Below are 13,963 nucleotides of genomic sequence, written 5' to 3'. Positions count from 1 at the left end.
CATTTTGTTTTCGTTGACGAGACGAGACAGGACTAAAATGTTATTGGTGTGCTATTTGGACATTCAAAATGCACGATATTTTCCAATCAGTACACTCCCGTAAGGTTCTTATGCAACTGTTCACTCCACCAGTAAATAGGACGGACCTTAGCTACGACTTGGCAACGGGAGGTATGGTCCACTCAGCTATAAGCTAACGTTATACATTGTACATGATTCGAAATTCTTCCCAGCTTTAATTCCACAGATACTAGGGTCTATAGCATATAACCGCGTTGTCTGATTACAGTTTAATTCATTTTTCACAATTTACCGGCTCTCGTTTTGAAGAAAATCACCGCGCCATTTGTTTCAATGGGAATCGCCACGGTCTACACTTCAACATAAGGTGGACTTGAAATCCGTCCCAGCCTTTATACCCAAGATACTATAGGGTTTATAGCATATAACCGCGTTTTCTGATTACAGTTTAATGCATTTTTCACAATTTACCAGCTATCGTTTTGAAGGCTGAACAGACAAGAGTACTAAAGTGTGACGTCACGTTTCGAGAGCAACAGATTTTGGAAAAGGAACAATCTTTTTGCGAATTGATTTGTGAGTTTGCTTTACCAATGATGTAAGTAATATTGAGAATAGATTGTCTTCATATTAAAAAGAAAACTAAACTAAACTAACGTTTACAAACTTTTCCTTTTAATACCCCAGGGGAATACATGAACGCCTCGACATTTTTCGATTGGAAGTGATTTTCACCTCTTGAAATTTATTTATTTTAATTTTGAAAGAAACAACACATGGAAGCAATGGAGAACGCCATCTCTCGTTCGGTTGTTTAGAACTGAAAATCCGGTTGCCAGGACCGTAAAAAAATAAACGTAACGTTTTCACTTTAGTACTCTATTTGAGTGGAACAACTTAGCAGGTGTCATATAGCCTATATAGGGTTAGCCTAATTGAACTACTATAAAAAGAGAAAACATTTTGACTAAAAGTAATCACTAAAAGTTGACTAAAATGTAAGGACTTTTCGTCGACTAAAACTAGACTAAAACTACAAAGGAAAACAATGACTAAAATGTGACTAAATATACTAAGCATTTTCGTCAAAAGACTAAGACTAAGACTAAATCTAAAATAGCTGACAAAATTAACAACGCACAGTAATAGTATGGGCTCTACCCGGTGAGCCACCAGAATGCCCTGCAGTACAATTTCAATGAAACTGGTGGTACCAACCACCTTTTTGTATCCGATGAGAGGCATGTCTGGTGTGCTACCGGTTTAGAGCTCTGCCGTAGCCAAGTCGGACTCGAACCAAAGCCTGTCTTTACCACACAACCCTTACCCCCCCCCATATTGTACTTTTGCTGTTTGAAACATTATTCAAAATATTATTAAATGGGGAAGGAATTACGACCTCAACTAAATGTCTGGGCCCCTACTCTTCAATGTTAACCTGTAGCGTGGCATTTTTTTTACAGTGGCTAGTTTCTGTAATTTTTACAACCATTAATGCAAAAAGTGTGTGCTTCTGCAAGACAGCTATTAATATACAGACATGTCAATCTTACCTTGGATATATCTTGCCTCAGGACACTGCGGGTATGTGTATAGAAGGCTGAATTCCTCCATCTTCTTAAAGAATCCTGGTCCATGGCCTGGGTCTGGCCTGGCTCTGAGCCTTGTCACATGGTCCTTCAGGTTTGCAAAGCGATTCCTCTCCACTTGAGTCAAGCCTGTTTTGGAATTTGTGATAAATGTGATTGAGAAATTCCATCCCCCAGCCAGTGGAAAAGGGATTGCTTAGAGGGCTTCCTTTAGCATAGCAGACAAAGAGCAGCATGTGTAGCTTTTACGGATTGCGCTCAACATTATTTCGGGGTGCAACACAAGTCTGCACAAGTCTGGAGGCCTTCCTCACCTTCCAAGAGATCTGGAGTAGGGCAGAATAACCCTATTTCTACCAAGCAGTTCACAGCCGGTGGCTTACCACCTTTAGGGAAACACTTGTGCCATTGGCTTTCCACAGCAAGCATTCCTTGCCAACTGAGAAGAGATGTAGTAATGCAGGCTGCGCGGGCCACTGCATTATATGAAACACCAGACATTTTGTCTTGTCGCATTCTTTCTAAGGATTGGCCTTAACACGATACTGTCAGTATCATAGTACTACTACACAGTGGTGTACTACCAAAGTCTGCCACTACCTGAGAGGGAGCACTGGGCAGGTAGGTGTCCACTTTTTTTCCCGAGTACCTGCATAGTGAGCCGGTTCAAGCCCAGGACTACGTCTGTGACCCTTTGACTCTGTCAAGGGAGCGTCTGTTATAGTGCTTTTGTTGCTGATCACAAGACCTGGGTTCTGGCTCCCTATCCCACCAAAGCGATCTGGCAGTCACGGAAAAGGGTAGCCTGCTTGCTGTGGTTTCTCTGAATCTTCTCCTGCAGGACAATTAACATTCTGCCCCAGAGTGGTTGGTCATGTATTCTATCAGATGAGCCTTGCCTAAGCATAAGGGGCACTGCCTGTGGCCCTAGTCGGGATCAATGATGGCCAGGAAGAATCAACAGAGTGAGGGACCATGCCGGTCGGTAATCCAACAGCTTTGAATAAAAGTTAGAGGTTGGACGCCGTTATGCACTACAAAATGCGTATATATAAATATATATATATATATATATATATATGTGTGTAAAATAATGAGAAAGATAAAGATTTATGGAAAATAACAATTTGAATAAAACTGTATTCATACACAATAAAGTCAACAACTAAATATACAATTTAAAGATTTAAATTTAAAGAATATGTATATAAAATTGGGAGGAAAACAAAATTGCATGATATCAAATTAAGCCCTTTTCCCACCCTAATACCATGGAGAACAAACTAAGCATTGTCTTTCATATGTGGTGTGCGTACCATTGGTGTTACACGGTACTGCAGGTGGTACTTGGGATTTTATTCTTAAAATAGACACATTTACAATTATAGACATTTCCATAGTGTTCATTTGTGTTTGCTGAATAAACAAAATGGGAGCATAAGCAGACATTTTCTCTCCAATGTTTCCAACTGGCCATGGCCTTCCCGCAGTAATCATTGTGTACAAAAGGGGGCGCTGGCACTCCTTGCTCAGCCACTACATGTGTATCTATATTGCTTTCATGGTTTTCAGATTCGCTGGTCCATGAAGAGTTTTTATGACCAATAAGGGGTAAACCTTAGGGCTTTCTTTGGGAACAACTGTCCCGAGAACTCCCGGAGGTTAGTAAACGTAGGAAGTCATAATTATAACTTTAATAGTATTATTCTGCGATCAAAAAATGATTAGGCTGTAAAGGCTTGCAAATAAGTAACCCTAGCCAATAGTATAGTAAATCGAACGATGGGCTGTGAAGTAATTGAAAAGTAATGTATGAAAAGTTAAAAAATGTAAGAAATCATAAATCTTTATCAACCGCCTTAATATATCCCGTACATTTTACATATAAAGTAAAGTGCAATTTTGCAGAGTTTTACAGTGTGGTAGAAATTAACCTTACATTATATGTTAAACTATGATTATTATTATTATTAGGCCTACATATCATATATATACTTTAATAGTGGAAAAGAGCTGATCACCTTTAGCCTAGATGTTATGTGCCATGTGACACCTGTGAGTAAGTCCAGTCCATTCCCATCTGATGGGCCATGTGGCACACCAGTGAGAGAGTCCAGTCTACTCCCATTTGATGTACTCTCTGGAGACAATGCTTACATTCACACGTGTGCATCATCTCTGTTTGTATAAGGATAATATATGTTCAAATTTGTCACATTGGGATTCAGAAGACATGAGAGTATGCTGACATCCACACAGTATGACCCTGATGGGAAATTCTATGCACATAGCTATACATGTGCATTATACATTATACATTACATTATACAGCCATACCACCCTGAACACGCCCATTCCCTATATAATGTTCATGATATAGTGCACTATATAGGGAACGAACAAACGAGGATTCGGACACTACGCTGAACATTTTTAAATGTCATGTGCATCAGTAAATGCGCCAGGTATTTGTGTGACGCAGACAGATGCGCCCACATCATGTAAACAATCCGGGCACTCACGAGGAAAGCTGGAGGTTGGATTGATGTTGAATGTTACATTTCCTTGTTCAAGTTTTTTTTAATTAATTTTGAATGTTACATTTTCTATGTTAGATTCCAAATAAATTGTTGATATTTCTAAACAAAAACGTAGACTCCATCAGTAAATGTTTTCGTTTTTGCGGTTAATCAGCTTCTTCTTTTCCTGCGGAAAAACACGACCGCATTGCATTGTGGTATACGGGAGTAACATAGGGTACGTCGTATGTATGTACACTCAAAACATAACGGTGATTGGTCGAACAGATTTCCCAGCAGGCCCTATTCTTTTGTAAATGTTGAAAATAAAAGAAAATAAATGAAGTTGCCTAAGTGCGATTGTATATATTTTTTTATTCCTAGCCAAAATATCACTACTGTAACCAAACATACATTAAGGCAGAGGAAGATAAAATATATAAGCCACCCTGACTGTGATGTTATGAGAGAAGAGAGTCTATATAATGCGGTCAGTTCCTTCCTACAATCACTTCTAGACATCTTATTATGCTGCTTTCACATCGCCGCCAGCACGGCGACCGTCGGGCGGCCGTGGCCGCGTGGGGGCCCGACGGGGGCTAGGCGGGGCCAACGCGGCCACCCCGGAAGCCCCGGCCCAAGGTACCCTCTGCGTAGGGTTGCCAACCGTCCCGTAAAATACGGAATCGTCCCTTATTTGGCAATTAAATGTTGCGTCCCGTATTGAACCAATACGGGACGTAATTTGTTCCGTATTTCCATAAATCTCCAATACACATGTCTGTCACACACACAAATACTAAATCTAACAATGATCAAAACAAAACACAGGGAATACGGTACTACGGTCAGCAAAATTGTCGCGGCGGGATCTACGCAAGACCGGCTCCGGTCATCTGTGTGTATGCGCATGCGTGTGGTGGTCACGGTTGCCTAGCGACAGACACCACACACCGGCGCTGCTCACAAAACCCGCGCCTTTTAAAAATGCCCACTACACCCGGTACTCCACCACGTCCTCAAAAGCGTAAACGCTTGCAGAAATACGGACGTGAGTGGGAAGACGCACATCCTTGGCTGGACAGCGTCAGTGGAGATGTTTACAAGGCAAGTTGTAAAATATGTCGGCGAGTGTTTTCAGTGGCGCACGGTGGTCTGTCTGACATCAGACAGCATGCAACAGGAGAGCAACACTGCAGACACGAAAGATCACAGAAGACCCAAGCGTCAGTGTCACAGTTCTTCATACCCCAATCATCTCCTGAGGTTGATACGGTATGAGACATTATGTTGTGATTGATTTCCTATCTGGTTGTGCTTTTGCCAGAACATCGCAGTGCATGGGCAGAGCCTATTTTAGTAAACTGTTGTGGTTTGATTGATGTTTAGGATGTTGAGTTTCAAAAGTTGAATGAACGACCATTTATTTAATATACAGAAGTATATAAATATTATATATGGCCACTTAAAGAACAAATCATACTAATGGATTAACAGTTAATAAATAAATAAATACATTTGTTAAAAGAAAACCTTTATTCTTTAATATACATACATTTCCTAGATCATCCCAGCATCCACTGGATGTGTGGAAAGGATCTTCTCCAGAATGGCCAACAAATGGAGTGAATGCAGGAACAGGTGCTCCACAGAGCTCATGAGAAGTGAGCTCCTGATCACTCTCAACTTTGAGCAGTCCTGTTCAGAGTTTTACAACAGCGCTTTGAAAGACAAAGAGTTACTCAGTGCTGCAAGGAGTAACAAGAAGTACACCTGGAAAAAGAAGTAACAGTTTTGAGGGGAGGAGTAATGTTGAGGGAAGGAGTAATGATTGGCACTTTCTTTTTTTACATAAGTTTATAAGTGTTTTTGTTGTTTATTTGTACTGGTTTTTTTTGTAAAAATTTTCAAAGAGAGTCCCTATAGTTATGCACTTAAAAAGTAACATGAAGTTCTCAGTTTATTTAGTTTATATTTTAAAAGTTCATTGCTGCACACGCCACACAAAGAGATTTCATTCAAGATTTAATTGACTGCACTTTATAAGAGAATGTTATGTGGTAATAAAGCATTTCAAGCTTTAAGTATGACTAATTGCTTTCTTGATCAACCCTTTACTAAAAACACCAGCACAAAATAAAACATACCACTAATGCGGGCGCCCCGCCCCACAGGAGTCGGCCCGTGGTGGGCGTCCCTTATTTTAATTTCTGAAAGTTGGCAACCCTACCTCTGCGTAACAGTGGTGTTAAACAAAGGTACTGTTTTTTTCTAGTTTTTGTTTTGTTATGCCGCGTTTCCACTGCAGGGTGCGGAACGGATCGGTTCGCAAAGGTGCGGTAGAGAGGGGGCGGTATATTTTGAATTTCCCTGAAGGAGCATTCCCAAGGGATCGATAAAGTGTCTATCTATCTATAGCCCAGGGCCCCGTTTCCCGAAAGCGTCGTTAGCCTAAAGGCTGGTTTATGCTCGGTTACGTAAGCGTAAGCGCAAGCGCAAGAGGCCCTTGCGCGCCCTTGCGCCCCCCTTGCGCGACTTCTCACGTCTTGCGTGCGTCGGGCGATTTTTCTAGACTTGCGTCATTTTTTACGTAAGCTTTTACGCGAGCCGCCCAGCCTGCAAGGCTGTGACTGTCTGGAGTATCACCCGGCAGGCTCATATACAAAAGCATTAACCTGAAGTGAAGTTAACTTTGCTGCCAACACATTATGTCGTTTTAAAATGTAGAGAGATATGCACATTTATACAACCCCAATGATCAACAACTTCATCACCCCTGTTCCTCTGTCTGTTGCCATCATTCACTGTGTATGGGGAGAACACGATCTGGCACATAAACAAACCAACGACTCCCACAGACAAAGACGTCATTCTCGAGGTCGTCTTCAACGAAAAACTTTCCTCCACATATTACTCCACCTACTGTTCTGGCGGTAAATTGCTTGGCAACACGCGCAACACGCGCAACCTAAAAGGGAGCATGAATTGCTTTGAGTAAATTTTGCGCAACAACGTAACACCAACGCTGAAGCATGCAGCCGCCTTAAAGGCTGGTTTATGCTCGGTTACGTAAGCGTAAGCGCAAGCGCAAGAGGCCCTTGCGCGCCCTTGCGCCCCCCTTGCGCGACTTCTCACGTCTTGCGTGCGTCGGGCGATTTTTCTAGACTTGCGTCATTTTTTACGTAAGCTTTTACGCGAGCCGCCCAGCCTGCAAGGCTGTGATTGGTTTGCTGGTCTGGTTACTACTTCCTGTCTGGAGTATCACCCGGCAGGCTCATATACAAAAGCATTAACCTGAAGTGAAGTTAACTTTGCTGCCAACACATTATGTCGTTTTAAAATGTAGAGAGATATGCACATTTATACAACCCCAATGATCAACAACTTCATCACCCCTGTTCCTCTGCCTGTTGCCATCATTCACTGTGTATGGGGAGAACACGATCTGGCACATAAACAAACCAACGACTCCCACAGACAAAGACGTCATTCTCGAGGTCGTCTTCAACGAAAAACTTTCCTCCACATATTACTCCACCTACTGTGAAGCATGCAGCCGCCTAAAGGCGGCTGCATGCTTCAGCGTTGGTGTTACGTTGTTGCGCAAAATTTACTCAAAGCAATTCATGCTCCCTTTTAGGTTGCGCGTGTTGCGCGTGTTGCCAAGCAATTTACCGCCAGAACAGTAGGTGGAGTAATATGTGGAGGAAAGTTTTTCGTTGAAGACGACCTCGAGAATGACGTCTTTGTCTATGGGAGTCGTTGGTTTGTTTATGTGCCAGATCGTGTTCTCCCCATACACAGTGAATGATGGCAACAGACAGAGGAACAGGGGTGATGAAGTTGTTGATCATTGGGGTTAAATAAATGTGCATATCTCTCTACATTTTAAAACGACATAATGTGTTGGCAGCAAAGTTAACTTCACTTCAGGTTAATGCTTTTGTATATGAGCCTGCCGGGTGATACTCCAGACAGGAAGTAGTAACCAGACCAGCAAACCAATCACAGCCTTGCAGGCTGGGCTGCTCGCGTAAAAGCTTACGTAAAAAATGACGCAAGTCTAGAAAAATCACCCGACGCACGCAAGACGTGAGAAGTCGCGCAAGGGCGCGCAAGGGCCTCTTGCGCTTGCGCTTACGCTTACGTAACCGAGCATAAACCAGCCTTAAGTGGATCGTGAAGTGCGTCGAAAGGGCATCGTAGAGTTTTCACCGCGTTTCCCGAAAGCATCGTGGGGAACGAACGTCTTGAAAACGCTCGTAGCTAACGAGTACTCCAGGGGTGCTCGTAGGTACTCGTAGGACGCTAAGAGCATCGTCAGCTATAGCCTCAGTGGCGACACCATCGGACATTCCGTCTATTGGATGCGTTTTATTAAAACGCATTGCGCCTTTATGTTCTTAGTTTGGTAATTAATAAAGATTATTAATTAATTTATTAATAAAGATGTTAAAATGGCCAAAATAAAACGGGACAGTCCAGAATTTTTTTGCGCAGGCAGGGCACTCAAAATGTGTGAGAGAAAGTGGGGGGATTTGTGCAGACTGACATAGGCTACTCATAAAACGTAGCATAAAATAATGTAAAAAATAAATTAAATTAAACAAATTAAAAAAAAATAATAATAACGAAATAAAAGAAATTAAAAAAAATAAGAAAATAAAGAAATATTTTTTTTTATAAAAAACAAGCAAAGGAGCAGGCAAAAGGCATGGTGGGGATTGGTCACGTTGACGGGAATGTTTAGTGACATGAGGGAGGGTGGAGGGGGTTAAAAAAAAGTCTCAATCACTATTCGACGCGCATGAAAACCAGCCGCGTAGTTATGAGGGAGGCCGTCCTCACACCGATCTTCCTCATCATCGTCATCGTCCTCAACGTCCTCCGGTTCAAGCAATGCCACCCCACCCTTAGCTGCAATGTTGTGCAACATAGCCGTCACACATATCACGGCGCATGACTTGGCCGGAGAAAACTGGAGCCCTCCGCCTGACTTGTGAAGGCATCTAAAGCGTAACTTCCACCTCCCGATCGTGCGCTCAACGATGCACCGGGCCAGACGGTGGGCTTCGTTGTATTCCTCATCATGGACCTCTCCCGGGTTATTCACAGGTGTGAAGAGGAATTATTTAAGGGGGGAAAATGCCGTGAAACGCACAGTGCCTTCAGGATTAGGACTGATATATGTCGGTTTAAGCCTAATCAATTGTGTTTTAATGTCTTTAGCATTCATATAATTGCAGTCTATTTTTTTCGTAGGCTACTCTGCTGTTGTCCTTGATGGGGATATATTTTAACCCTTTTAAACACAATTTTCCTGCGACATTCCTGCGTCTCCCCCTCCTACGGAGCCCATTTCAGCACCGTGTCAGTAGACAGTTACAATCCTACGACGTCGTGAGTGCAGCGAATGCGCGTTCACGTTAAGAGGAGTTTCGGGAAACGCTCCAAAGAAATTGACGATGGATCGCAAGATCCATCGTGAGAATGATCGTACGAGCGTGGATCCATCGTTATCGGGAAACGGGGCCCAGCTCAGTTCCGAGGTCGCGTTTCCACCGCCGACAGTACCCTTTAAGGTAGGCCGGATGTCGATCGCCGCGGCAGCTACGTAAACATCGTAAACGTCTTCCTCCCCAAGAATGCAGACGAACGTCTCCACCTCCTTGTTCGCCCAAGCAAGCGTTTTACGCGACATGTTAATTGTAAAGAATAATACCTCGAGGCTACTGTTTGTTTGTTTTTATCCCCACGTCGCCCGGAAGTGATGATTCTGTCGTCCAATCAACGGAGGGGGTGTGTAGCTAGAATTTCCCGGGACCCTTTCAGGCGTCTCGTCTCGTTTTCAGTACCCCAACGGAGGAGTACTGAAAACGAGGCCAAAACGGGTACAGCTAAGTCCGGTTCAAGCCCACTTTTGGCGGTGGAAACGCAAACCGTACCGCACCTTTGAGAACCGATCCGTTCCGCACCCTGCAGTGGAAACGCGGCATTATACTTTATTCATCCCGACCCATCCGGGTAACCGGTGAACACATACACACACACAGACGTTCACACACACATGGGGGCACACCGGCACTACCGGAGCAGTGGGCTGCCGCGGTGCAGCGCCCGGGGAGCAGGTGTGGGTTTCAGGTGCCTTGCTCAAGGGCACCTCATCCGTGGAGGCTCGGGATTTGAACTGGCCACCCTCCGGTTACAACTCCTTAACCAGTATGCCACGGATGCCCTTGGTGGTACGTGGGATTTTATTCTTAAAATAGACACATTTACAATAATTGACACTTTCATTGTGTTAATTTGTGTTTGCTGAATAAACAAAATGGGAGAATAAGCAGACATTTTCTCTCAAATGTTTCTCTCAAGAGTTTTTATGACCAATAAGGGGTAAACCTAAGGTCAATCTTTGGGAACAACCGTCCCGAGAAGGTTAGTAAATGCATGAAGTCATAAGGTGCAAATAAAATAATGATTAGGCTGTATTTGTGTTGCAAATAGCAAATAGTAGGCTATATCAAACGATGGGCTGTGAAGCTATTGAAAAGTAAGTTAAATACAAAAAATAAAAAAATTGTTATGAACCACCTTTGCATATATTTAAAATATAAAGCGCCATTTTGCATAGTATGCCATGTTCTGATTCAAATAGGCAGACCCTGCAAGCTCTAGACAAAAGTTAAGACTAATCCATGAGTAGGAATCACTTTGCAAACCTGCCTCCTTTGTGAAACTATTTGGCTGGTTAGAAAGTGATTGACAGTTGACTCTAGACCGTGATTGGTTGGGTTTATATTTGATTGACACATCACTCAAGCCTTCTGATTGGTCGGACCAAAAAGTGATTGACAATCGTCCAGCCCATAAGTCGTTTAGTCCTGCTCACGCAACTCGGCGGCTTGTCTGGCTGAACGGAAGTGGACAGCGTCTATTGCCTAGCGATTTCACCGCTACTGCTCCCCTTCCGGTTGCTGGCATTTCCCCCCGGCACTATTTTCATGGACATAATCCTTATTTTGCATGGACACCGCCATAGACATTATGTCTATGGACACCGCTGCTGCTTCCCGGGCTTAGCCCTGCCCTTCCCCACGGATAGACGGCTCGAGGTAGCGTGGTTCCAGACCATTCTACTTGCTGTAGTTTGGTCTGGCTTTGCGAGACTACTCGGCAGCCAACCTACTTGGATAGCGCCAAGGGGTGTTTGGTTTCCCCTTACAACAATGTAGGCCTCGCAGTAGGCTTAGGACTTGCAGCCAAGCAGCTTTGACTTAGATGCTAAGATGAACTACATGCTATGTATTAAATGTAGGCTTTGCTATATATTGTCTTACCTATTTGTTCTAGATCCTCTTCTGTTACACTGTCGACGAAGTCCCTCTCATCGTTTACACCGATGTCACAAAATCCTTTATAGTAGGACTGAAGTCTGAATTTATCAAGCAGGTTGTAGATTGCAGTCATCTAAATTATGAAAACATAATCATGTTACATTTATAGATCTACACATTACAATAAATGTACATCGGATATACAAAGTATAGCCGAATTAATAAAATAAAGGCGACAGATAAGTTATGTTTAACTGAAAGTGAAACTAAACTTTTTTTCGAGTAAATCGAGTCGTTATCGATGACTATATATCTGCCTTTGGTTACACGTTTATATTCTGTATCAATGAAAGTATAGCCAAATTGTAACATTTTGATACATTTAAATAAGCATATTAAATGTTGCTTGAGCCGAAAGAAACCAAGCGTATGTTTCCATTCAATTGTAGCTGATGTTACCAATTATAGGCTAGACCAAATAGTTTGCTTATAGAAGGAAAAGGTTACATTCGGAATCAGTGACTTCTAGATTCTAATAAAACAAAGCATCAACTACCTTGGCGACCTTGCTACAGGCGTGAAACCACAGCTGCAGCCACAAATACGTTTTCTCTTCACCTGGTTGGAAACACTGAGCGTGGAACAGTTCCTCCCCAATTCAAGCGACCGGTCCTGCTGATCGCGTTGCCATTGGTCTACTTCAGATCATCATCAACATATTTTATTAAGGCCCCCTCCCTCACCTTTGTTCCTTGAATATTCTTGGTTGGGGAGTTTCCCCAGACAATCCCGGATCTACCATAGATCCGGGATGATGGCAATCTGGGCACTAGCCCGGGGGGCCTGAGGGCGAAATGGGAGGGGGGGGGGGTGTCACTTATCTAATATTAGAGCTCCAGGTGGTTAACAAAGGTCAAAATCGCGTTCCTTTGTATGTTTATCGCATATTATTGTATTGCAGCCCTGCAGGCTGAAATTCCGATTCCGCGCTAAAAGACGCCTATGGTCGTCGTAAAGTAGTCTGCCCCTTGATCATATTCTAGAACTGTTGTTGTTATAACTCAAATTATTCCGCCAGTATCTTTCGTCGTTCCTATTTCAGATGCAGATATGGCGAGTGGTGTTGCCCCTGTAATTAACCGTTGCGGCGCAGCCTTCCTCCCTGGTTGGGACGCCTGTCTCAAACAGTCTGTAGAGGTCCTGGGGGGTGTGGTCGGGGACCACCTCCATCGGGGCCCCCACCAGGTTCCGCTGTAGGGGGCCTCTGGAGAGCAGTTCGGGCACCCCATCCTCCGTCGCTTCCGACGGCCATGCCGGCGGCTGGGACGAGGATGGTTGACACGCTTCCCCGTCCACCCGCAGTCCTAGACCAGCCCCGTGTCTTAAAGCAGAATGAAAGGCCGGGTGTCTCCCCCCTTTCCCACTCTCACACTCTTGTCTACTCTCACCCCTCTGTCTTCTTCTCTCTGACACCCCTCTCTCATCCCTCTCTACCTTTCTCAGTCCCTCCATCCAACCTCAATATCTAATTTCTCGACCCATTTGAAGCCATTTCCCTCCCTCTCCCCTCTCCCCCCCCTGTCCCTCCCCCTCCATCACACCCCTCTCCCCTCTATCTCTTCTTTAAGAGCTTACATTTATCCACCTGGTTACCCAGGAAGAGTTCAACCTGTCCGCCATTGACCACCCATCACCGTCACCCCCTTGCCCCCCTCCTCCTCCCCGCTGCGGAGGGATGGGGTTGGGGGGTAGAAGATGGATGCAGGTTTGATCCATGACCCTCTTAGCTCGCTTCAGCATGTTTCAGCTGAGGGACGCAATCGGAGCGTCCAAGCAAATAATCGTTTGCTTCGCCTTAACCCCCCTCAACTTTTCTCAGTAGCAGTGGAGTAGTACTTTGAAAGCTCTGAGAGTTTGGAGTTTACACTCTGCTGGTGAAGTTTTAGTTTGTATTGGAGTGTTACCCAACTCAACCTAACCAAGGCCATACAAGGGCAACTGTGAAGGAACACCAAAACCTGTAGTATCATGGCTAAGCATGCGCGAGTGTGTGTGTGTGTGTGGTAGGTCTATAGAAAAAAGCAAAGAAAATGTAATTTTCCAGTGAGTCTCGACTGAGAAACGGTCCAGTTAAGCCTTGACTGCCTGACATGACGATGAAATCCTCCAACAACACGAAACCCCATTAAAAATATGGGGTCTCGTGTAAAGAGGTTCTCTCCATTATGTTATAATGAAGCTGTGTGTGAGTGTGTAAGTGTGTGTGAGCGTACGAGCGTGTGTGTGTGTGTGTGTGTGTGTGTGAGCCCCTGTCCTCACTCTATGCAGTGAGGACAGGGGCCGACCTCAGATCATCAACTCCATAGCCTGCTCTGCCTCTAATAAAGACCTGCTCCTCACACTCACCTCCCTGACCTTCCTCCTCCAAACTCTCTCTCTCTCTCTCTCTCTCTCTCTCTCTCTCTCTCTCTCTCTCTCTCTCTCTCTCTCTCTCTCTCTC

At 44.1% G+C, this 13,963-nt stretch overlaps 1 protein-coding gene across 1 annotated transcript in view; it reads right to left on the bottom strand.

The window, feature by feature from the left end:
- LOC130379376 (uncharacterized) overlaps positions 1-12,101 on the bottom strand; it is a 37,738-nt gene extending 25,637 nt beyond the window's left edge. Inside the window, exons 1-3 of the mRNA XM_056586157.1 lie at positions 12,020-12,101; positions 11,467-11,596; positions 1,575-1,739 (exon numbers count right to left, since the gene is read on the bottom strand). Coding sequence (XP_056442132.1) covers positions 1,575-1,739; positions 11,467-11,596 — 295 coding nt within the window. The 5' untranslated portion in view covers positions 12,020-12,101. The remainder of the gene's footprint in view (positions 1-1,574; positions 1,740-11,466; positions 11,597-12,019) is intronic.
- Positions 12,102-13,963: the final 1,862 nt, after the last annotated feature.

Source organism: Gadus chalcogrammus, chromosome 3 (genome assembly GCF_026213295.1).
Source record: "Gadus chalcogrammus isolate NIFS_2021 chromosome 3, NIFS_Gcha_1.0, whole genome shotgun sequence".
Classification (NCBI taxonomy): domain Eukaryota; kingdom Metazoa; phylum Chordata; class Actinopteri; order Gadiformes; family Gadidae; genus Gadus; species Gadus chalcogrammus.
The sequence above is the reverse complement of the archived record's forward strand: the minus strand, read 5'-3'. Positions and strand labels throughout refer to the sequence as shown.